General features: G+C 38.5%; 2 protein-coding genes across 3 annotated transcripts in view; both read right to left on the bottom strand.

The window, feature by feature from the left end:
• LOC121368494 overlaps nt 1-16704 on the bottom strand; it is a 59274-nt gene extending 42570 nt beyond the window's left edge. The window contains exons 1-12 of the mRNA XM_041493231.1: nt 16685-16704; nt 14938-15387; nt 12855-12989; nt 12060-12273; nt 11182-11320; nt 9284-9418; nt 7972-8075; nt 7442-7560; nt 6848-6966; nt 4227-4355; nt 2757-2856; nt 2380-2480 (exon numbers count right to left, since the gene is read on the bottom strand). Of these exons, the coding sequence (XP_041349165.1) occupies nt 2380-2480; nt 2757-2856; nt 4227-4355; nt 6848-6966; nt 7442-7560; nt 7972-8075; nt 9284-9418; nt 11182-11320; nt 12060-12273; nt 12855-12989; nt 14938-15274 (1632 nt within the window). The 5' untranslated portion in view covers nt 15275-15387; nt 16685-16704. The remainder of the gene's footprint in view (nt 1-2379; nt 2481-2756; nt 2857-4226; nt 4356-6847; nt 6967-7441; nt 7561-7971; nt 8076-9283; nt 9419-11181; nt 11321-12059; nt 12274-12854; nt 12990-14937; nt 15388-16684) is intronic.
• A 1747-nt stretch (nt 16705-18451) lies between these two features.
• LOC121369476 (sodium-dependent serotonin transporter-like) overlaps nt 18452-26377 on the bottom strand; it is a 34497-nt gene continuing 26571 nt past the window's right edge. For both annotated transcript variants that reach the window (XM_041494581.1, XM_041494582.1), the window contains exons 11-15: nt 25959-26087; nt 22695-22794; nt 21461-21561; nt 20657-20824; nt 18452-19185 (exon numbers count right to left, since the gene is read on the bottom strand). In XM_041494581.1, coding sequence (XP_041350515.1) covers nt 18907-19185; nt 20657-20824; nt 21461-21561; nt 22695-22794; nt 25959-26087 — 777 coding nt within the window. In that variant the 3' untranslated portion in view covers nt 18452-18906. The remainder of the gene's footprint in view (nt 19186-20656; nt 20825-21460; nt 21562-22694; nt 22795-25958; nt 26088-26377) is intronic.

The following is a 26377-nucleotide window of genomic DNA, read 5'->3' as shown; positions in this document are numbered from 1 at the left end:
ATTTTCGATTATAATCGATCATTGAAACAACACTAGGATTGGATACCTCAATTCTGAAGATAACGCATTGTCCCCACCCCCAAGTTGAAAATCAAACTAATATACAGCAATGACGTAGCCAGCATGAGGCAGACGTCTGGAATTTCCCCAGATTTATTTTATTTTTCCCATGACACTGATATTTATTTTACAGATCTGGGTTTTTATCGGCGTTTTTTCCTCTCTGGCTAGGCCCCAGTACAGCTTCTCCCGCCGGCCTCCGCCATTATCAGACGCCAGTGAAATATGTCTGTGTGTTGTTAGCGTGACTAAAACTGAGGTATGGTGAATATATCAGATTAGTCAGAAACAAGGAAACCTTTAAGAGAACTCCATCAACTGACTTCTATTGTAACATGGCTGAAACGAAGATGTTTGAAATGAGAGATGAATTTTTTGTTTTTCTTTTTATATGCTTTGAAATTTTATAGTACGTGTGAAGGTAAACACATATAGATTGTGTATGACACGTTTTATGAAAAGTGATGCTGCAAACGACTTACTGTAACTCCTCAAAGAGGACACACTTGATACGCCAGTTGCGAATCAACCACAAAACGGAAGTATTTACGTTGTATTGTAATTGCCGCTAGATGGGGCAATGAACGCAGGGGTTAGGCTATCTCAAGACTTAAAAACGTTGGACACAGTGGAAGTTTTTTCTCCTTTTCTCTTTTTCCTTCCTTTTTCATAATAATAATAATAATATTAATAATAATAATAATAATAATAATAATAATTATTATTATTATATACGATAATAAATGAAAAATATTTATTATTATTATTATATACGATAATAAATGAAAAATATTTATTATTATTATTTTTTTTATTATTATATAATAGAATGCCAGAAATCAAATATAATTTGTACTTGTTGAAAGTACAACACGAAAATAAGGATAGCAGTCTCACCTTTAGTTTTGACACAAGCTCCGTATATCCGATGTCATGTGACGCTATCGTTTGATTTTCAATCGATTTTAGACATCGCTAATTAGGGGCGTAATCAGGGGGGTACCTCATGGAGTTGCAAATGGCCATAAAATATGTCAGGCAGGATCAACGAACGGACTGAAAGTGCTAAGATGTTGGAAATAGTGTTTTTGAAGGCGTGAGCCGCTATTTTCAAACTGATCTGGAACTGGACAAAGTGTTCCGCAACTGGCGTAGTGACGGTAGTAAGTACGCCAGTTCGAATAACACTGTTTTTGGTGTCAACCGTTTACCTAAATTTATATTTTATATCACTGTTTGTTTATATTGATGACTGTCTTTATTACTAAGCATTTCTTTTAAAGTCATACGCACGCATGTTTACAGAATTCACAATTTGGTTGAAGTGATCCGGAACTGGCGCATCACCTGTATACGTTACTGAGAAACAACGTTTTAATTAAAAATAAGTTCTTTATTTATATTTGTGTATTGGCATACAAACATATATACACGTACATATACAAATAGTTTACAAACAATAATAATTCTAAATTTTATCAGCAGTATACAAGAAACAACAACAAAGGCAAAACAGGCCCACATCAATATACTAGGAGATTGTTAATCTATTGTATAAATAATATATTAGAGAGTTACAAAATGAGAAGAACCCGATGATCTCATTGACTTTGATTAACACGAATAGAAATCAGCTAAATAACGTGGAATAGTTGTTGTTTTAAACTGTAAGGAAATCTAAACAGATACACTTATTGATTCTAATGTTGTAATAAAAAAGCACCATTTTTTTTAGATCTTTCTCCACTTACAAATTTATTTTTGAAACAAGTTTCTCAGTAATGTAATACCCTGTCACCAAGGCTAACACTTGCATAAACAAACGAACATCGTTCGATAGTCGTGAGTTATAAATGTAACATTTTGTGATCAAAATTAAATGGTTTAATACCATCTGATCTGATAGTTGAAAAATCCTGTCGTGTTCAAATTTCATTTTTCCAAATCCTTCCAAATCAGTTTTACATTTGGACATTTTACGAATAAATGTTCTATAGTTTCTTTATCGAGTTTACAAAAAAATACATAATGCATCATCGCGTAATCCAATTTTATAGAAATAGCTATTTGCGGCCGTTATTCTATGAGGAATACTATACTGAAAATCAATAGTGATACTTGTTTGCTACACAGTCTGGGTGTTACGTATTTATTTTTCCATAATAGAGAGTTATTTTCCAAAATCGTGGACCAGCGAGTTCGCGCTGTTGGCACGACTGTGTTTTTAGAAAGAATATTAGTAAATAAACCAAAATGGCGGCCATAACGTTGCAAGCGTTTGTTGTTTTTACTATGTTATGTATTTCAACAGCTACCTACCAGCAGAGTAACTGGACACATGTATACCCAGCACGCTTTCCAGAATATACTAGGCTTAGAACCCAACATAGTGTGTATGTCAATGGAGAATTTGTCAAAGCCTGTAAACAAAGACAAATAAAACGCATTAGTATATCTTGTATCCTACTTCTCACCAACATATCTTGATTAATAAATATTCAAGAAAACGTTTCGTATTTATTTTTCCTAAATCTTGATTTATAACTAATAAGACAGACACATATTTTCGTTATTTGCACAATGAGAAAATATTTCAAAATGAGCCAGTTTTACTATATTACAAGCATTTATGATTAAAATAGCTAAAATTATTTATTTATTTATTTATTATTATTATTATTATTATTATTACTCACCATACAGCCAGCTGACAGCCACCACTTGCAGTAGACAGAAGAAGATCAACGCAACAGACGCTGCGTAGTTATCCAAGAAATGGACGACGTAGGCGCCTCCCTGGAAAATAGTAGTGATATACAATCGTTAATACTTATCTAGGAAGTGGACGACGTAGGCGCCTCCCTGGAAAATAGTAGTGGTATACAATCGTTAATAGTTATCTAGGAAATGGACGACATAGGCGCCTCCCTGGAAAATAGTAGTGGTATACAATAGTTAATAGTTATCCTAGAAATGGACGACGTAGGCGCCTCCCTGGAAAATAGTAGTGTTATACAATAGTTAATAGTTATCCAGGAAATGGACGACGTAGGCGCCTCCCTGGAAAATAGTAGTGGTATACAATCGTTAATAGTTATCCAAGAAATGGACGACGTAGGCGCCTCCCTGGAAAATAGTAGTGGTATACAATAGTTAATAGTTATCCAGGAAATGGATGACATAGGCGCCTCCCTGGAAAATAGTAGTGGTATACAATAGTTAATAGTTATTCAGGAAATGGACGACGTAGGCGCCTCCCTGGAAAATAGTAGTGGTATACAATAGTTAATAGTTATCCAGGAAATGGACGACGTAGGCGCCTCCCTGGAAAATAGTAGTGGTATACAATAGTTAATAGTTATCCAGGAAATGGGAAAAAAAGAAATGTTTAATTTAACGACGCGCTCAACACATTTTATTTACGGTTATATGGCGTCAGACATATGTTTAAGGACCACACAGCTATCAGAGAGGAAACTCGTTGTCGCCACTTCATGGGCTACTCTTATCAATTAGCAGTAAGGGATCTTTTATTTGAACCACCCCACAGCCAGGGTAGTACATACCACGGCCTTGGAAATACCAGTCGTGGTGCACTGGCTGGAACGAGAAATAGCCCAATGGTCCCACCCACGGGGATCGATCGCAGACCGACCGCGCATCGAGCGAGCGCTTTACCACTGGGCTACGTCCCGCCACCCGCCCCAGGAAATGTTCGACGTAGGCGCCTTTCTGGAAAATAGTAACGTATACAATAGTTAATAGATAACAGCTGGTCAGCATGATCTTCTCGTGACAAAAAACAATTCTAGGTTTCATTTAACCACTGGAATCCAGTCAAAGAACCTCGAAATATAAACAGAATTTTTTTTTTTTTTTTATTAAAAAAATAATTATAATCTTTTTTGTTAATAAATAAAATCAAATACAATTATTTATTAAAACAATAATAATAACAAAATAACTAAATAAATACTTTTTTTTTCATTATAATAACTAAATTATGTAAACAACTTTTTCAAACGAGAATGAAAAATGGCACTCGCAGACGTGGGCCATAACGATTGATAGCGCAGATGTCATGTGTATGCAGTTTTGTAAACTATTACTATGTACACTACTGCACAGATAACACTACTATACTGATTATAATGTTTTATACTTACATAAGTTACAGTTGAAAGCCCAATTAAGAAGCAGAGACCCAGTTGAACTCCAAGCACGATCGGTCTGTTGGCTTTCACATTTGGAAAGTGGTCGCACATGGCCATGACCGTACATTCCAAGCGTCCAAACTATTAATATGTAAGTACAACGTCAGTATATACACCTGTGAAAAATGTGGGAAAATATAGGTACTATTATTATAAAGTGAAATGGTTTCAAATGATATGGCACAAACAACCTTGCATATACACAATTACCCAAAAAAAATCTGTGTCACCAACACGCGCCTATATTTACACGTGCAAAACGTGCTGGTTGCTTTTCTCAAAATACAGTATTTACCAGTCTAGTATTTCTGGCTATTAAAACGCATTATGTGTGGCTTTTCGCGCTTTAATATCAGGCAAGACGAAGGATATCAGAAGGAAAAAGATAGCAAATTATAGGGATGCACGCTACTGGTATGTCTTGTCAGTGTTTCACCTTTCGGTAATTAGCAGACTTGTCCAACAACACAGACAAACTAATCATGTTAAAGATCGTTCAAGATCAGGACGACCTCGTGTGACAACAGAACGGATGATCGGAATCTGCGACGTTTAGTAAGGCGAAATCCCTTTTCAACAAGTAATACCCAGAAGCGTAAGTGGCTTCCAAATAGAGAGCTATCGTCAACAACCCTTCGTAATCGACTTTGAGAAGCAGGATTGAGATCCAGAAGAGTGATTAAGCGACCTCTCTTGACCCAAGGCCATCAACGGCATCATTTGGAATGGTGTTTAGCACGTTGACGATGGAATCTTAGGAAATGGAGAAAGATCCACTGGACAGATGAAAGTTGATTTCTACTCCACGTAATTGATGGGCGCATGCGTGTTTGGAGGCAAAACAAAACAGCTTATGCCCCTAGAAATATTCACCTTACAATCACATTCAGTGGTGGATTAGTAATGATATGGGCAAGCATTTCTTACGACTGCAAGTTTGATATGGTCACTGTTCGAGGTAACATTAACAGCGACGGATACATCCGCGACATCCTGGAACCCATAGTTGTGCTGCATCTTGATGGCCACCCATTAGCCAGCAAACCTATCTCCATGGATGACAATGCTCGACCTCATCGTTCTCATGCTGTGAGGACTTTTCTGGAGAACAACGCGATCACGACTTTGCCTTGGCCTGCTATGAGCCTCGATCAGAACCCCCTGGAACATCTTTGGGACTATCTGGGACGCCGTATGCAAGCAGTAGATCCTGCCCACAAAACTTGCTCAGTTAGAAGCAGCTTTACATCGTAAGTGACAGCAAATACCGCGTGACCGTAAACGACGACTTACAAGAGGGACAAGGAGGTGGTCTAGGAAATCATCCGCGTACGTGGAAATTACACACATTATTAATGAAGTGGGCCTACAGTTCAGTGTGCCATGTACAGGCGTTCTTTTCTGATATGAAATTCCTATCTGTTACACCCGAGTTGCCTTTTAGGGGCATACTTATTTAACATGTTTTTGTTTTTGTTTTTTTTTTGTTTTTTTTTCAATTGGTTTTTTTTTTGGAGGAGGGGTGTTTTGTTTGTTGTTTTTTGTTGTGTTGTTTTGGGGGTTTTTTTGGGGGAGGGGGTGTTTGGTAACATTCATAACAATAATGCCTTGTTATTGTCATTAAATATTTTGAAATCTACCATCAAATGTGTCCGTTTTCGTTATTAGATATGCTTTCAAACAAATCACATTACAATTTCAAAGATACGATTACGCTTTCACATGTTATAGCATTTTTACTTCAGAACTTTTTTTTGTTAAATACGGGGGTGCTTGACTTTTTTCCAGGTATATACACACACACACACACACACACACACACACACACACACACACACAACAGCACTGACATACACCAAATGGTTACGGATGTAGTGGTATTTTGGCAATAATATAAACTCCTATAAGATGTTATTATATTTTAAATACATTAACTCTTTAATTATTTGTTACGAATTACCAAGTAAATGAAATGGTTTCTTAACAAGTTACATGTACCATCGTTGGGGGGGGGGGGGGGGGAGAACGTAACCCAGTGGTAAAGCGCTCACTTGATTCGCGGTCGGTTTCGGATTGATCCCCATCGGTCGGCCCATTGGGTTATTTCTCGTTCTAGCCAGTGCACTACGACTGGTGTATCAAAGGCCGTTGTATATGCTACCCTGTCTGTCAGATGGTGCATATAAAATATCCCTTGTTACTAATGGAAAAAAATGTAGCGGGTTTCCCCTCTATGACTGTGAAAATGACCATATGTTTGACATCCAATAGCCGACGAGTAATAAATCAATGTGTTCTAGTGGTGTCGTTAAACAAAACAAACTTGCTTTGTTGTTACGAAGGTACGTAGTTGCTGGTACAACTGCTAATGGTTAAAATATGATTTGAAAACATATATCATTTTAGTCTGTGATGCTTCATATCAGCAACTATTAAAAACCTTGTAGTATATCATTTTGGTTTAAAAACAAACCCAATTATCATTCTTACTTCGTCTGTTGACACCTTGTAAGTAAGTACACTATCAATATGAGACATAATTAAGTGAAAACAAAATGTAAAATTATATTTACCGAGCTGTCCAGACCAAGCGCGATGAGCATGAAGAAGAAGAGGACAGCCCAGAAATGGGATCCAGCGAAGGTGGCGATGACCTGGGGGTACGCCACAAACACCAGACCAGGACCATCAACTGTTGATTAAAACATAGTGTATTATATCACACACCTCTAACCAACATTAACATGTACAACAGTCAAGGTGGCGAAACCTGGGGGTACGCCACAAACACCAGACCAGGACCATCAACTGTTGATTAAAACATAGTGTATTATATCACACACCTCTAACCTACATTAACATGTACAACAATCAAGGTGGCTATGGCCTGGGGGTACGCCACAAACACCAGACCAGGACCTTCAGCTGTTGATGAGACATTGCATATTATATCACATACCTCTATCCCATGATATTTTTATGAGGAGCGAGGCTACATGCCACTGTTTTAATGTAAGTTATATATTAATGATGAATGCACTGTAAAATAACACTGTAAAAAGCGTATTGAGTATACACAACAGCACAGGGAATGATTTGTTCCAGCGAGTGGTACTAACTAAACACCCAGAAACACCAACCAGGACCCGAACGCCCTTGGTGAATACCTACGACCTTGTCGATTGTGGTGTGCTGTAGATCCGCCATGTAGCCGAGCACGGAGAAAACAACAAAACCAGCCAGTAGACTTGCAGCACAGTTGGCAAGACTGGTTATCACGGCATCCCTGCAAATATAGAGTAGACCTGGGTCCTAATTCACTAAACTCTCGCAACTTTGCGATCTCGCAATGCAGTGCTAAAAGACTTGCAAAGAGGATGCTTTGTTATCTCACAGAGCCTAAGAGACCTCTGTGAATTAGGCCCCTGGGCTCGAAGTTAACAGCAGGACGTACGTCAATTGCTTGATGTACGATAAGAATTGACATCACATTTGGATATATGTTATCCTAAACGCATTCGCCTGTTGCATTGTGAAGCATTACATCCCATTACTGGTTATCATATAACTAAATTTCGTTTCATTCTATTCAATATAATATAATTATTACACATCAAAGACTATGGCTGAAATTTAGAATAAGCAACCAATAAGGGCACCAGGTAGACAGTTAGACTTTGTGAGGTAAACAGCTTGCCTGAAACAGTTGTTGTGTAATCCGTTGTAACTGGCCAGTGTTAACAGAACGCCGCACCCAGGGCCAAGCGACAGAAAAATCTGTGAGGCTGCATCGGTCCACACCTGAATACAAATGTATTGTTTTAAATTTAGTATTATTTTAAATCAGGTATGAAGGAACAAAGTCAAAATTGGGAGGGAGGTGGGTAAGACTTTCTAGCGTAGTATTGATGGAGTTGTTCTTGATGTTTTGGTTGTTCGGTCGTTTGTTTTGTTTTCTTTTGCAGGGGTGGGGTCCATATATGTGTTCGTCTTATGTCATACGTTACTGTATGCGAATTAAATGTAACAATGTATAAATATCGAAATGTGTAAATTTGAAATTTGAAAATACATTAACAAATTAAACTGATATATTAATAGGTTTTATACACTTTAATTTGTTCTTTCACTTTGGTAAATCGTTTGTTGAGGGTGGGTGGGTTTTAAGGGCGCTTTTTTGTATTGGGTTTAGTAATTTTGTGTTTAAATTTAAACAAAAACAAAAACAAGATTATTATTGTAATAATATTGACTCGTGGATATGTGTATATAATTATTGTTTTATATTAATGTATTGGTTTTATTCGTTTTCATGTAATTAATGATTTATTTCCACAAATAGGACCTTTAATTCTTGACAAGTTGATTACTATTTTCAGGTATCTTGGCTTGTTATAAATTGCACAAGCATGTATGACACCTTGCACAACCTAGTAACAATAGCACTATCACCCATGCGCCGCGCTTGTCCTATTGTTTCTAGCTTGGGTACAGTGTAAGCTGATGTGGTATTAGTTTTCTTGTCTGAAATGATAGCTTACTGCAGTTCACTGTTTGCTTAAGTACTGGTGTACGTATGCTATTGTGTTCCATCATCATATTTTGCTCTTCTAAGAGTTAACACTTCATGTTGGTTCATTTATTGAAGATATGCACAGAGAAGATTTAAGGTACGTCAGTCCTTTAAGTGTCGACCAGTTCCATTAAACCCTGGTGTCACATACTTGGGTAACAAAATGGAAATTATTGTCAGCCATTAAAGAGCCATATTTGTTGTTGTCAATCATTTAAAACGATGAAAACATTATTACCATTTTGTTGTTCCTGTGTTTTTGGGGGTGGGTTTTTTTGTTGTTTTTTTGTGGGGGTTTTTTTGGGGGAGGGGTTTTTTGTTTTGTTTTTTGTTTTGTTTTTGGAGGGGGGGGGGGGTCAGTGTAATAAATAGACGCGTTTCTTACAGTGTGGTAGTACAGTGCTGAGGTATACTTTTACAGTTACACAACACTTACTTCCCATGTGACGAGAGAGTTCCAAGTCGGGTAGAGAAACTGTCGGATCCCGCTCAGCGATCCTGACAGAGTGATGCCGTGAATCAGCAACATGGTAAGGATGACGTAAGGCGTCGTGGCCGTCACCCACACTATCTACAACAAAACAAGTAGGTCTACTTTGCTGATACACTGATTTTAAGAAATAAGGGAACACACATGTTGTAACCGGAACTGTTGACAACAACCAAAACCCTCATATGTAGTGTCAGGACACTAACGATGTTACTGACTTAACTTTTTATTAGTAGCGAGGCGGGACGTAGCCCAGTGGTACAGCGCTCGCATGATGTGCGGTCGGTCTGGGATCGATCCCTGTCGGTGGGCCCACTGGGCTATTTCTCGTTCCAGCCAGTGCACCATGACTGGCATAACAAAGGCCGTGGTATGTACTACCCTGTCTGTGGGATGAAAGAAAGAAATGTTTTGTTTAAAGACGCACTCATCACATTTTATTTACGGTTATATGGCGTCAGACATATGGTTAAGGACCACACAGATTTTGAGAGGAAACCCGCTGTCGCCACTACATGGGCTACTCTTTTCGATTAGCAGCAAGGGATCTTGTATTTGCGCTTCCCACAGGCAGGATAGCACAAACCATGGCCTTTGTTGAACCAGTTATGGATCACTGGTCGGTGCAAGTGGTTTACACCTACCCACTGAGCCTTGCAGAGCACTCACTCAGGGTTTGGAGTCGGTATCTGGATTAAACATCCAATGCCTCGACTGGGATCCGAACCCAGTACCTACCAGCCTGTCGACAGATGGCCTAACCACGACGCCACCGCGGCCGGTGTCTGTCTGTGGGATGGTGCATATGAAAGATCCCTTGCTGCTAATCGAAAGGACTAGCCCATAAAGTGGCGACAGCGATTTTTCCTCTCTCAATATCTGTGTGGTCCTTAACCTTGGCATTTTATACAGTTAACGAATGTTTTGTTTAACGACACCACTGGAGCACATTGATTAATTAATCATCGGCTATTGGATGTCAAACATTTTGGTAATTCTGACCCGTAGTCATAAGAGGAAATCCGCTACATTTTATTCTAATGCAGCAAGGGATCTTTTATATGCACTTTTCCACAGCCAGGAAAACACATACCAGCGCCTTTGTCCAGTTAGAGAGAACTATGCTGATAATGAATTAAATTCGATGTAAGCAGTCGAGTGTTCCCTTATTTCTTTCCCTCAGTATACGAAATTAAATAACACGAAAGTTGAAATAAAATATAGTCTTCACCAGTAAGATAAAGAACGCACTCAAATTAAAATTGAAACTTATTCATATTTTACCACCCCACTATCATTAGCCATTACTTTGTACTGCACTGGTTAGATGAATCCAGATTAAAAATACTTGCGTTTTCTTGGGACTCTTTTAGTAATAGTTATGAGGAATAGGAGTAAAACTAAAGTTAAAGTTTATTTTGTTTAACAACACATTGATTTAATAATCATCGTCTATTGAATGTTAAACATCAAGGGGGCCTAATTCACTAAACTCTCGCAACTTTGCGATCTCGCAGTGCAATGCTAAAAGACTTGCAAAGAGGATAATTTGTTGTCTAGCGGAGCCTAAGAGACCTTTGTGAATTAGGCTCCTGGTAGTCTTTGAGGTATCTTTTGATATGCACTTCTCAATAGACCGTCAGCACATACCATGGTCTTTCGTATACCAGTTGGGACAGGGGGAAATCAAACAATCTGAGAAAAGGTCCACTGAGTTGGATCGACCCTACGACGCAACAATCTCAGGCGAGCGCTCTACCGACTGAGCTAGATCCCGCCCCATAAGAAACACGCTACCATGCGTATGTAGTTAAACTCCCATGGCGGAATCCTTTAAAACAAACCTGTCCAGAGTATTTGATTCCTTTCCAGAGACAGATGTAGATGACGATAAACACGCCAAGAAGACATGCAGCAAGCGACAATTTGACTGGGCCCAGGTCAGCTAGTCCGGTTGATCGGTGTATTTCCAACAGCCGACGGCTGAAACATGTCAACATACGATTCACTGCTGCCCGTACAGCAAAACCAATCACACACGAGGGAGAATGTCTTCACATTGTATCGGTATTTTGATAGGCTGCCTCCCTCCATAGTTTGAATATACCAGTTTAGATTTGACAATCGAAATAATATATATATATATATATATATATATATATATATATATATATATATATAATGGCCATTACAGTGAAACAAGGACTGTAGGAACATATTTCGAAGTTGGAGGAGTCGCATCAGCGATTTAATTTTTCTATTAGGGGTGTAAGTGGGTGGTGTTGGAGATCCGCGGGTGTGCTGTTCCGCGAACGTTTTATCTTTGGATGACCATAAACGCGATTTCTTAGCAACTGGAGAATATAACAAAATGTTTTGATGGCAATTTTCATCTACTTTAAAGGTTACTTTATATATTAGGTCAAAAAGTAATTTTATGGCCTTTAATGCGATTTCTTTGCACCCTGCATTGTAATGGTTTGGATTACAGTTTTCAGATGTATTAAAAACACAAGTTTTGACTTGTTTGGTAAGTGTTAGGCTTTATTAAACACATATCTCATTTTTGCTCGTAACGTGTTTGTACGTCAGAAATTCAGCATCAGACATACTCAAAGTATTCTGTTGCAGAATATTGGCGTGTGTTACTAGCGTTTCCTTTGGTGGCGGGGCAGGGGGCCGTAAAAACGTAAAACTCAGCACTAAAGGGTTTGTTACATACTCAAAGAATTCTTCTGCAGCCGATACGCTTGTGTTACTGGCGTCTCCAATGTTGTCTGCCGTGACACAGTCTGGCGTGTTCCATGTCTGGTTACACAGACCCCACGGTACCTCCGACTGGAATGATGATATCAGAAAGTAGACGGACCATCCGATCATTGTGTTGTAATAAGATCCGACCAGCGTAGCGACGACAATAACACCATAGCCAATACCTGCATGTTACGAAAATCATTCCACTAAAACTGAAAACGCTCAAACACGTATGCATACAAACTGATTAATTTGAAGGCTTTTAAGCAAAAAGAATTGAAAAAAATACCAGAAAACCGCCAATCTAATAAAAATTCTACATATTAATTCCAGATAGCGAAACACAACACAATTATATAGCTTCTGTTGATAATAGTATCTTCAACGCCAACATAACCCACGGAATATGATTTATTAGCAGATTAAAGTCGTGTAGGTATTCAGGAGACAGACAGACAGAGAGAGAGAGCGAGAGCAATGGATGGAGGGGCAGAGAGAGGAGAAGGAAAGACAAAGCTAATGGGTAATCAGTACTGCTGAATTAAGGCGAAGAGCGAAGACATTCCGTTCCGTACACCCGGACAACATAACATAGGGGCAGAACAAAATAACAAACAACTAATGCATACTGGAAATATTTTAGTTAGCGAAAGAGTAACAAGAAGACTTCTTACAACTGCAATACGATTCTTTCACTTTGGGTTACAGCCGAGATAATACGGACATTAAAATATACGCATATTCAGTGAAAGGAGTTACTTACCACAGAACATGGGACAGATTTTTAACCACACACTGATCGCCCCGGTGTGCTGGTACTGCCCTAAAGCCAGCTCCATGTAGGAGAGGGGAATCCCCAAGATGAGTAACATCATGAGATATGGCAAAAGGAAAGCTCCTGTGAAAAATGTAGTGTATACATGTATATAGACAAAACTATGCTGCTGCCGTTAACACCACCAATAGTTCCATAGTGTAAGTGCTAGCTAAGTACCATTTACTTCTTTTTCTTTCTTTCTCTTCTTCTCGCAACCCACCCCCTCCACTCAACCCCCTCATATAGACAATAACACAGTCCTTATTGCTTAACACGTCCAGTTGCTCTTGTTCACATGTGCTCGCATAAAACGATTTTCGAGTCATCAAGAAAATACTCGCCTTGTTATACGCCGATATCTCTATTTTATTTAGCCACATAAGTTACTATTGTCGTCTATAAGATTTACTCAAAATTGCTGTACATTTCACACTGGGAGAAATTGCTTCGCTACATAATTCTAGGAGCTTATTGCTCATTACCGATTTTTCATATGATTACGGATACAATTTTATACAACCTTATTGATACAAAGATGTATTTAATTTTTAAAATAAAGAGTAGCAGTGTCTTTTATATGGTGGGTTTAGCATGGTTAGGACGATGGTATTATTTCACGTTTCGTTATTGTCACTCCTAAAAATTCCGATGCTGGGCTACAAAAGTCGTAGATTTAATAAAGGTGTAGTACTTGCAGAATCATCTGCCACCAACACCATCAGCACCATCAAAATCCTATTTCAAGGGAACTTTTGAAAAGGTCATCTCTCCTCTTATGAATCATTGTCATATGGTTCGTCTGTATGAGGTTTACCATTCGCCAGGACGATATATCCCTCCTACTCAGCTGAAGTACTTACACACATTTCAGGCGGGGACCTAGGGTTTTAAATGAGGCCTTAACAATATCAATAATGTAATGTAGTTCAGTGGCATTGATAAAAAAGACTGTATATGGTGTATACCACCAAATTAAATCTCATAGATGACAATAGTAACTTATGTGGCTAAACCTCCTACAGCGTATCAATCGACATATACACTACGGATATAAAACTACTACCTCTCACCCTTAAAGTGAATCAGATAAAAAATGGGGGTCTAGCTGCTTATTTCTGAGATAACGGATAGCATCTATGACTACTCTAGTTCCGCACAAAATTTTAGTATTCTTTTTTTTACAGGTACTCCATATATGTTTTAAGCACAAGGCTACTAGACACAGTGGTACTAGATGAAATACAATTGCATACACTTTTTGCACAGATGACATTTTTTTTTATATATCTTTCTTTCTTTTTTCTTTTTTTTTCACAACCAACACACACATTTATCACCAATCACAGAACTTGTCGTATCAACTGCTCTATCAAAAATTTGGCCCAGCCGGAAGATTTCTAGGAAATGGTGAAGAATTAAAACAATATGTATGTTTAATGGTAAGCCTTCTGGTTGTATTTTGCTCATTTTATTTTGCAATACAGTGCATTGACCTTTTGGGACATGGGTGTATAGCGCAAGAGACAGCCGGAGTGATTCGGTTAATGAACCACCTGTTCGGACCGGTACTACAGCTACATGCGACCATATAGCAAAAAGCTGAGACGGAAATGTTCTCTATTTTGGAGTGAAAATAAAAGCTTAAATAATGTATGTTCGCAATGGTGTATGCTGTTAGTGTCAACAAGAACACGTTCTATTGGCAATCTTCATTTGAAGTTGGCCAATTTAACATGGGTTTCAATGGCAGATGACATATGTGTAGTGAGACCTTATACATAGGCAAAATCCTAAAAATAGTGAGGTGGCGGCGAGATCCCGAAGCCTCTATATCCACATTGACATCCAATAACAGATCATTAATTAATCGATCTGTTCCAGTGGTGTCCAAACAAGTTATATCCGCATCAGCAGATACAATTGCAGACAGAGAGAAAAAAAAATTAATTTAAAAAAATGAAATAGAAAAAAAGAAAACGAAGAAGAAGAGAAAACAAACTAACTAATCATGTTGCTTGTAACCCCGTACCTCCACCGTGTTTGTAACACATGTAGGGGAATCTCCAGAGAGTTGTAAAGTCGACGGAAAAGCCGATCACAGACAGAATGAAGTCGGTTTTCCTGCTCCACGACGGCCGCTCGTCCCTCGACTGACCGTCCTCATGCGTCTCACAATCTACATCTGATGGGCTGGACCTGCATTTGGACAGTTCACTGGCCACTGCAAGCGCAGTTTTCATGATTCGAGGATTGTACCGCACAGCGTGGAACGAATACCCAGAGGTGCTTTTGTTGTGGGAACGAAGGTTGCTGAAATACTTGCTCTCCAGGTGATGGGAGGTGCTTTTGTCGATATTTCTCGACATGTTTGGGTTTGCTGTAGACCCCTATTCTTGCGATAGAAGTGAATCTTGAGGAGGTGTGTCTGTGGTCAAGTCCGGTACCTGGTTCTGATTGAGAGTTGTTTTGTTTAGAACTTCTACAATAAATAACAATGTCTGGATGTAGTCGCCACTGAAGGTAAAATAGAGTTGACAGTGACACGAACCGTCATAAAACTGGAGTATCTTCTAGTTAGTGCTAGTATAATATAGTATCATTGATCAAATGAGTACTTATCTGGCGCACAGTGGCAAGCAGCTGAGCGGAAGCATACAAATAAACATACTTTTATTCTAGCCCAGTGGTAAAGCGCTCGATTGATGCGCGGTCGGTTTGGGATCGATCCCCGTCAGTGGGCCCATTAGGCTATTTCTCTCTCCAGCCAGTGCACCACGACTGGTACATCAAAGGCCGTGATATGTGTTATTCTGTCTATGGGATGGTGCATATAAAAGATCCCTTGCTGCTAATCGAGAAGAGTAGCCCATGAAGTGGCGACATCGGGTTTCCTCCGTACGGTGTGGTCCGTAACCATATGCCTGACGCCATATAACCGTAAATAAAATGTGTGCTGAGTGCGTTGTTAAATAAACCATATCCTTCATTGTTCTGTTTAAGGGGCGGTACGTAGCTCAGTGGTAAAGCGCTCGCTTGATGAGCGGTAAAGTTAGGATCGATCCTCGTCGGTGGGCCCATTGGGCTATTTCTCGTTGCATCCAGTGCACCATGACTGGTACATCAAAGTCCATGGTATTTACTATCCTTTCTGTAGGAAACTACTACTACTACTACTACTACTGCTACTGCTACTGCTACTGCTACTGCTACTGCTCCTGCTCCTGCTGCTGCCCCCCGACAACCCCCCACCCCACCCCACCCACACACACAACACATGCACACAAACACTTTACATTTAACTAAAACGAGTGACGCGCTTTAGTAATTCATTACTAGCGTACTTTGCTAATCAACGATATCAGCATAACTAAACTAATATACTGATTACACGAAGTGTGGTGTACTCCACCCCATACACCACACCACACCACACCACACCACACACCACCACACACTCATTCCCACACTCCACCTCACACACCATCCCACACTCCACCTCACACACATACAATACTTAGACATGCTGATAGGTACTCGGCTTGATTACATTTGTACTGCTACCCCCACTGGTACGGCCCTGCTGTTATTGGTCTTTGAATGGAATGGCCAACGATAAAATGGCTTTGACAAAAGTATGATTCGATTTCCACTGTGCGTAAGCTTCGTGGTTCGAATAACCGTAATGACTGCTAGACACTCGTTACACGTTTCTATATATGAGAATTTCATGAAGAATACTAATTATTTTGAAAGAATATTTATGCTTAGAAAATTACCTGTGCCTATAAGCTTCGATGCCTCATGACGTCACCTATTACGTCACTAATATAAATAGGGTTATCGCACAAAATAAAACATTTTTGAAACTGGCACGTGTACGCTACTGGGTATGAGTGGGGGTTGCAAGCACATTTATATATTTATGCTCATAGTAAAATAAAAAAGTAAAGGTGTTTGGTTCCTACGGACCTACCTAATACCATAGTTATTTGAGCCATGCCCTATACAGTTATTGAAGACCATGTCATAGTCATTGAGTCAGGTATTATTCCGTCAATTGAGCTATATCCTTCTGAATCAGTTGAGCAAGACTTAGTCAGTCAGTTGAGCGGGACCTAGTCAATTATTTGAGCAGGACCTAGTCAATCAGTTGGACAGGACCTAGTCAGTCAGTTGGACATGACCTAGTCAGTCAATTGGACAGGACCTAGTCAGTCAGTTGGACAGGACCTAGTCAATCAGTTCAGGAGGACCTAAACAATCAGTTGGACAGGACCTAGTCAGTCAGTTGAGGAGGACCTAGTCAGTCAGTTGAGGAGGACCTAGTCAATCAGTTGGACAGGACCTAGTCAGCCAGTTGGACAGGACCTAGTCAGTCAGTTGGACAGGACCTAGTCAGTCAGGTGGACAGGACCTAGTCAGTCAGCTGAGCACGACCTAGTCAGTCAGGTGGACAGGACCTGGTCAGTCAGTTGGACAGGACCTAGTCAGTCACTTGAGGAGGACCTAGTCAATCAGTTAGACAGGACCTAGTCAATCAGTTGGACAGGACCTAGTCAATCAGTTGGACAGGACCTAGTCAATCAGTTGAGCAGGACCTAGTCAGCCAGTTGGACAGGACCTACTCAGTCAGGTAAACAGGACCTAGTCAGTCAGGTGGACAGGACCTAGTCAATCAGTTGAGCAAGACCTAGTCAATTAGTTGGACAGGACATAGTCAATTAGTTGAGCAGGACCTAGCCAATCAGTTGGACAGGACCTAGTCAGTCAGTTGAGCGGGACCTAGTCAATCAGTTGAGCAGGACCTAATCAGTCAGTTGGACAGGACCTAGTCAGCCAGTTGGACAGGACCTAGTCAGTCAGTTGGACAGGACCTAGTCAGTCAGATGGACAGGACCTAGTCAGTCAGTTGGACAGGACCTAGTCAATCAGTTGGACAGGACCTAGTCAGTCAGTTGGACAGGACCTAGTTAATCAGTTGGACAGGACTTAGTCAGTCAGTTGGACAGGACCTAGTCAATCAGTTGGACATGACCTAGCCAATCAGTTGGACAGGACCTCGTCAATCAGTTGGACAGGACCTAGTCAGTCAGTTGAGCGGGACCTAGTCAATTAGTTTGACAGGACCAAGTCAGTCAGCTGGGCAGGATCCAGTAAGTCAGTTAACCAGGACCTGTAGTCAACCAGTTGAGCAGGACCTAGTCAACCAGTTGAGCAGGACCTAATCAATAAGACCTAATCCTAAAGTCCTAATGAAACTATACCATGATTTTTCTCATTGCACAGCTACAACCTGCGCCTTATCCAAGGAGGACAAATAATAATAGTAATAATAATAATAATAAATAATAGTAATAGAGGTATTTTTACTATGAAAGGTCCATTCTACCCCCCCCCCCCCCCCGAAAAAACCTACAAAAAACACAAACAAACAAACAAACAAAAAAAACAAAAACAAAAAACAAGGAAATATACGTACTCAGTATCCTCCATCCAGTCGTGTGTATGAAAAATGGAACCCCAGTAATATATAGAATAAACGAATTTGTTAATTGTTTATTTTCTATAACAATTCTCCATTATACAATATTTTCACAAACATTTATATAATAATACTAATAATAATAATAATAATAATAAATAATAATAATAATATTACCATCAAAGCACCTATGTGAATCAGGCACATTATATATTGCTATGGTATTTAGGTCAGCCGCGGATTCAGGTGGGGGCCCTACGGGCCCCCTATTTTTGGTCAAACAATATATATTACAGAAGACACAAAAACAACGTGTATTGGGCCCCTCTATTAAAACAATTCTGGATCCGCGCCTGTAGGAGTTCTTCAGACTGTCTGATTTTACGCATTATATTATATATTATACACATGCATAATTATAGAAATATATAATATATAATATATATATATATAATTTATATGTTTTTTCAAAGTATTATGTTGGCTGCTCATGTGTGTCTTTATCCATAATTATATTTAAATAACTTCATTGTTCGATTTCGAACTGTTGGCCTCCGGTTCCTCCTGTCCGGTGTTGTGTTCTTCTTCAACTTTCGTTTCTTTCTTTTCACGTCTTTCTTTCTTTATCCGTACTTCTTCCATTTGAAAGGTTTTTTCATTTTCAAAATGTTCGCTAAAATCGCTCGTTCTTCCCTGTTTAAAATGTTCGTCTGTGTTCGACTGCTGTGCTGTTAATACTATTTCTTTTGGCGCTGGTGTGGGTAAGTCAACTGGATGGACCATTAGAAGCAGTTTCTGAAAATAGAAATTTCATATTGTTTGACGAAGGATTTTCCTAGAGATGGGTAAACATTGAATACTTTTATCGTTGAATTTATATAAACACATATACTTATATATACTCTTCAAAAAAAAGTAGGGTAACCTGAAATATTAATGTTAATATCAACTACAGGCGCGTGCGCGGGGGGGGGGGGGGTTGGGGGTTGGGGGTCGAAGGCGAAATTTTTTTGGTCAGAAAGCAGCTCGGCTAGCCAGCAGAAAACACCTCAGAATAGCCCTAGGAGGGGTTAATTTTCCTAAATTTTCGGGGGGACCCGCCACGGGTCAGACACCTCAACCCCCCCCCCCCCCCCCCGCTGCAAAATTTCCTGCGCACGCCCCTGAACTATTAGACCGAGCATACGTTTTGACCACAGACATCCTAATAAAGAACGTTCAGGTCTGTTTATCAGCACACCGAAACACATTCCATAGTTTGCACGTGCATCACACAGTTGCCCCGTATACGTGCGTGGGATGTCATTCTCGATTTTGACAATTTCCAGGAAGGTCCATTAATCACTGTGGAACATTATTTCTGTTAATCTTTTTCATTCTGTTGATCATACAGTTGTTATTGTTTTGCTTTTAGTCATTTTTATTGTTTGAATTTGCGATTTACTGATAAAAAAACCCGTCAACATTCAAATTTCACTTCTGACCCCAATCGTACTTCAAGATCTTTAGTGGTCATAAAACCTACTGTCTGTAATAATGAACTACCGGTTGTAATGTTTGCCCAATTAATTCACTATTATCATATAACCATTCCCTACAGCTAATATACCTTACAATTTTGGCAATTGTAAATTCTTATTAGAGTTCCCCTACTTTTTTAAAGAGTATATATTATAGCGAACCCAGCCACAAATACATATAATGTACTGTATGGGTGTCATTTTGTTTTGCTTTTATTTATTTTATTTATTTATTACTTCTTTTTGTATTATATATTGTTTTATTTGTTTTAGTCGGCGGGATTAGTGTTATTTTGTTTGGTTTTTATTTCTGGGTGTTTTTGTCGGGTTTTTTGCTTCTCTTTGTGTATGTGTGCGTGCGTGCGTTTTGTATACTTGTGTGTGTGTGTGTCTGTGTGGATATGTATGTGTATGTGTGTGCGCGTGTGTATGTGTGCGTGTGTATGTGTGTGTGTGTATGCGTGTTTGGGGATATTGTCTTGAAAGCATATGTATTTCACGATTACATTGTTCTAAATACATATATTTTTCAAAAGTGTTAATAAAATTGATCAAGGTTATTACGAAATATGTATATAATAAACTTTTAAAAGGGTTGAAATATGGTGCAAAATCCTGCCTAAGAATATTATTTTTACAAATATGTGTGTGGATTTTTAATGAAACTGGGTCATGGAAATTGTTGGGGGTTTTCTTATCTGCACTACAGCAAATACTGTTAACTTTCCTAGTATTATAACTCTGACCTGCTTGAAATTTCCCTTTGATGTGATGAACCAGTAGATCATGAATCCTGGAACACAAAGCATTGAAGAACACGAGACGCACCAACCGAGCCAGTTGGACCAGTCGGGGTATACGTAGGGACCCATCGTCATCTTTTCATATTTATACACAGTCACAACAAGAAGCGCCTGCGAGAGAACAGCATCTCGTAAACACGTATAACGTTCAACATACAGTACCGGTATATACAGTGTGCATATATGTCTTGTATTCAAATAAACAAAGAATATTAAAGATAACTTATCTCCAATATTATATATGTATATTGTATATATAATACAGTCAACTGTCGTTATAACGGTATTCTTTTCAACGATATATTCGGGTACCGGCAAACACGTTTGGAAATTGTTTTATACCCCTCGCTATTGCTGGGGAAATAAAAAATTCCCAAACTCTTTTCATAAATTTCGTATGGCATTCCCGCTCATGCAGTAATGCAATAATATACCAGAGTGTGCTCGGTATCGTCAATATTATATATTAGGAATAAAAATGACCTTTGACTCGACGTGGAATCTCATGTATCTCTTCTAAGTTCATTAAATAGTGTCGCATACAATGGTGTAGCCAGGATTTTATATGGTGGGGGTTTCCACACTAGGGGAACAACCACACTGTCCATGAGTCGGTTATGGGGCGACAAAAAAACATAAAAGATGCTGAGGAAAAACGAGGGTAGGTCCTCATAGCCCCCATATGGCTACGCCAGTGACTGTAGTTGGTAGAGCAATACAAAGTCTTTAAGGAAGGACTGAACGTACCAAGAGAGCCAGTGGACAGATGACGACCCAGCACACGCGTATAAAGACACCAGGCGCATAACCCAGCATGGCCTTGATATCCGAGGAGAACTTGTCAAAACCTGCAACAAGATTAAGATGCATGCAGAGCTACAACCACGTGGATAAAGGTTAGCAACAGTCCACAGAGTACGCATGAAATAGATGTTTTACATACTGCGGTTTAAATTGCCAACCCACCGGCAGCTGCAACATAATATCCTAGAAATCAAGCGTGAGGTTTTAAAATCAGAGCCAGTGTCTTTAAACTTCAATAAAGTCCACCCTTTATTAGTTTGAAAAATAAAATATATTATGAAGAAGAAGTTAATGTCTACATGTTTTATTAAAATTGTATAAGTATACGTCGAAGAGATGTTGTTTGTGGTTAGTTTGAGATAATTAATGAATGAATGTTTAACGATACCATATAACAGCACAAAATACACATCGGCTATTGGATGTCAAACAAAGGTCAATTTCAAATTCTAAAATTATTAATTAAAATTAATGTAAGACACAATGAAGCGTATTAACAGTAAATACCAAAAACAATAAAATCTTCAATTAGACAAAACAAAACGCTATGGTCATACAATGAAAACAGTGTACGGAGCTGTGATAAACAAACTACATGTAATAGTGTTCGAATTATTAAGACAAAACGAAAAACAGTTTTGAAAGTAAACAGGAAATGTTTTATTTAACGACGCACTCAACACATTTTATTTACGGTTATATGGCGTCAGACATATGGTTAAGGACCACACAGATATAGAGGAAACTCGCTGCAGCCGCTTCATGGGCTACTCTATTTAGATTAGCAGCACGGGATCTTATATATGCCGTTGATATACCATTTCTACTGCATTGGCTGGAACGAGAAATAGCCCATGGGGCAACCAACGGGCATAGATCCTAAACTGACCGCGCATGAAGCGAGCGCTTTACCACTGGTCTACGTCCCGCCTCTTCAAAGTAAACATATCTAAAAGATAAACACAACATGCCTAAAATAAAATCTTCGAAAAGATCAAGAAAAGTGTGTACAGAGATATGGTAAACAAACTAGATGCACCGAATAATGCACTGAATCACTCACCGAATCATCAGAATTACCGCAGATGCTTTTAGAACTCGATTTGGTATTTTTAAGAGATAATAAATCAATGGTGTCGTTAAACAAAATTTCAACTATGAAACCGTGGGAACTCACCATACACCCAGTTGACAGCCACTACTTCAACGAAACAGAAGAAGATGACGGCAGTGGGTGCGGCATGGACATCCAGTAGATAGACGACATAAGAACCTCCCTGAAAATCAACAGTCATAGTACTTGAAATGACATCACAATTCACACAATTATCTATAGTCCGGTTGCATCAAATTGGCGTTTAACGTTTTAACAAATCATGTTAAAATTCACATAAAAACATATTATTAAGTTTTAAATCCATATCAACTCGAATAACATTAAAAAACAAAATTGCATTGTAAATTTTAAAACTCTTTACAAATTATCCTCAAAATTAATACGCTCAATCTTCTTTACAACTGATGAAACAGCCGAAGTAAAGCACGTGCAGTTCTATAAAATGTCCTTTAGCCTCCAACAGCCGATTGTTTTTTCGTGCTAGGGTGTCGTTAAACATTCATTCATTCATTCATTCATTCCTTTAGCCTCCGTGTGCTGCATTATCAAATTGTTTAATGACAATGTTGGTGATTTAATACATATCTTTTGCTGATAATTTTTTAAACAAAAAAACGTTTTTATTTTGTTTTAACATAGGGTTTTTCTTTTCAATTTTCTTTTATTTGAGCTGGCAACACAATGGTAATAATAATAATATGTTGTTATGCGAATATTAACTTTATTCGTTTTAGAGTTACATTGCAACTCATCGGTTTTCTTTTGACTCAAACGGACTATATTTATATTCAGGCACACAGCAAAGTCAAAGGGATATTACTACAAAGTTACATTAAACTAACTTGAAATGCCATTCTGAATATGTACACCACATTACCAGCTATTATTAACTCTTAACTGCACTAAAAAGACGCCTGTGTACTGAGAACAGACAAAAAGCCTGTTGTGCCCAAATTAGTGAGATATAAATGCACATAGCATTTCATTTTCATTTCAAGTTATTTTCCTGCTTATATCCAGTTAAGCAATCTGATTAAAATTAGCTCTATTGGGTCTACCACCAGCAGATCTAACAGCATTGCGTGCACTCCCATGTCCAGGCGACATTTCATCTATAAATAACAATTTAAGCAATCTGATTAAAATTAGCTCTATTGGGTCTACCACCAGCAGATCTAACAGCATTGCGTGCACTCCCATGTCCAGGCGACATTTCATCTATAAATACAATTTAAATATCGACCAATTACACTTCGCCTTTTATAGCCTTATTCGGGAGCATACAAATTCTAAAAATATCGGGCGAAAGTATTTATGCAATAGGCGAACTTGTTGGTCTATTTCCACATTGAAAAAAACAGGGGAAAAAGTGCAGTAATAAACTCTGGATTGTATACTAGTATAAACAGATTTTATGGCTATACCATGTTTTTTTTTCCATCTTAAAACGAATTTTATATAAAATTTTATATTGCAATTAGTTTCCGGCATACTTCGTAATTCACCCGAATCATTTCGTATACCCTCGGCATAATCCCGAATGTTTTCAAATTCTTTTCAAATCACTGGCATGATTTTGCAAGTAAGGTTTTGATTGGTCGAATGAAAGGTCAACTGGACATGAGCTCCAACGGGCTGCTGTTAGATCCACATGTAATAGTGGAGCTAATTTTAATTAGATTGCCAATTAAGGTACCCAACTGCTGACAGATGGTGGAACATAGAATGGAAACCCCCAAGGTAAAGAATATATATATATATATATATATATATATATATATATATATATATATATATATGTATAGTGTCCTGCAGCTTTGAAGCTGGCTTGACTATAGCCAATACAGTTGTCACGCAGTGTTCTTCACACTTTTAAGAAATAACCATGTTTCTATTCATCCATAGAGAGCATTCGACACACAAACACAGATCATGGCTAGAAATGTTTTAGCCAAAGCAGTTTTTCTACCACTGGTTTACCAGCAGTCAGATGACAAATGTGATGTCTCATACCACTGAACAGAATAGTGATTGTAAGTATGATGGAAGTGCATGGTGATGATGATGCATTTCATATATTTTTTCTGTGTACTCTTTGCACATTATGAGAGTTAAAACTGAATTTTCAAACCTATAAAATATCATTTTATATTCTGTCTGCAAATGGCTTCATAGATTTCATTTGTTCGTGAAATTTTACTGGTATTCCCGTCGAGTACAATTTCATTACTATTCATATGGAAAATAACTGGTGTTGGACAAATATTGGCTAAATGTGTCCAAAAGTTGGTCGCATGGATGAGATTCTTATTCTTGAGCCATACCTTAACAACAAAATAGTATTTGTGAAATATCCAGAAGCTTATTAGGTACAGTAACGACATTTGCCTCTTGGAGTATACGCCTCACAATGTGTGTTTCAGGTAAATATCTTAATATTTATACAATAAAATACTTTTTGTTAACTTTCAAAGGTAAGTATTTACTATCTCTATTTAATTACTATGTTTATAGTTCTTATGGGAAAGTTAGCTTTTTATTTCTTTGTTTCTATGACTAGCACTATACTACTGCTACTCCTGCTGCTGTTACTACTACTAATACTACTACTACTAATACTAATACTACTATTACTACTACTACTAATACTACTACTACTACTACTACTACTACTACTACAGCTGATGTTGCTGCTTCTGCTGCTACTACTACTACAGCTACTACTACAAAGACTACTGTTACTGCTATTACTACAATAACTACTGCTAATACTTTTACTATTACTTGTGCTAATATACTGCTATTACTACTATTACTATTGCTGCTACCACAATTATTACTACTACTTCTACCACCACCACCACCACTACTTTTACTACTACTACTACTACTACTACATCTACTACTACTACTACTACTACTACTACTACTACTACCTCTAATACTACTACTACTACCTCTACTACTGCTACTACTACTACTACTACCACTACCACTACTACTACCTCTACTACTGCTACTACTACTTCTAGTACTAGTACTACTACTACCTCTACTACTACTACCTCTACTACAACTGCTACTACTACTACTACTACTACCACTACTACTACTACTACAACCTCTACTACTACTACTACTACTACTACTATTACTATTACTATTACTACTACTAATACTACTATTACTACTACTAATACTACCACCGCCACCACCACCACCACTACTACTATACATTTCACATAAGCATTTTAGAAACTTAAAACCAGAAAGGCATGGTCTGGAATCGACGATTTTAAAATGGTCAATCTGTTTTATACTTACGTAAGTTACAGTTGAAAGCCCAATTAAGAAGCAGAGCCCCAGCTGAACTCCAAGCACGATCGGTCGGTTGGCTTTCAGATTTGGAAACTGGTCACACATAGCCGTAACAGCGGATTCCAACCCTCCGAACTATAACATGGTAACGTCGACATTTAGCTTTATGATAAAACGAACAAGATTAAAGCAAGCAATATCAAACCACAACTATTATTGTTAATTACCGTCTTAATCCTCCTGCTCCTACTCCTCCTCCTACTACTACTATAACTATTACTACTACTACTACTACTCCTCCTCCTACTACTACTATCACTACTACTACTGCTCCTACTCCTCCTCCTACTACTACTATCACTACTACTACTGCTCCTACTCCTCCTCCTACTACTACTATAACTATTACTACTACTACTACTACT

Source organism: Gigantopelta aegis, chromosome 3 (genome assembly GCF_016097555.1).
Source record: "Gigantopelta aegis isolate Gae_Host chromosome 3, Gae_host_genome, whole genome shotgun sequence".
Taxonomy (NCBI): Eukaryota; Metazoa; Mollusca; class Gastropoda; order Neomphalida; family Peltospiridae; genus Gigantopelta; species Gigantopelta aegis.
This window is presented reverse-complemented; position numbering and strand designations above follow the sequence as displayed.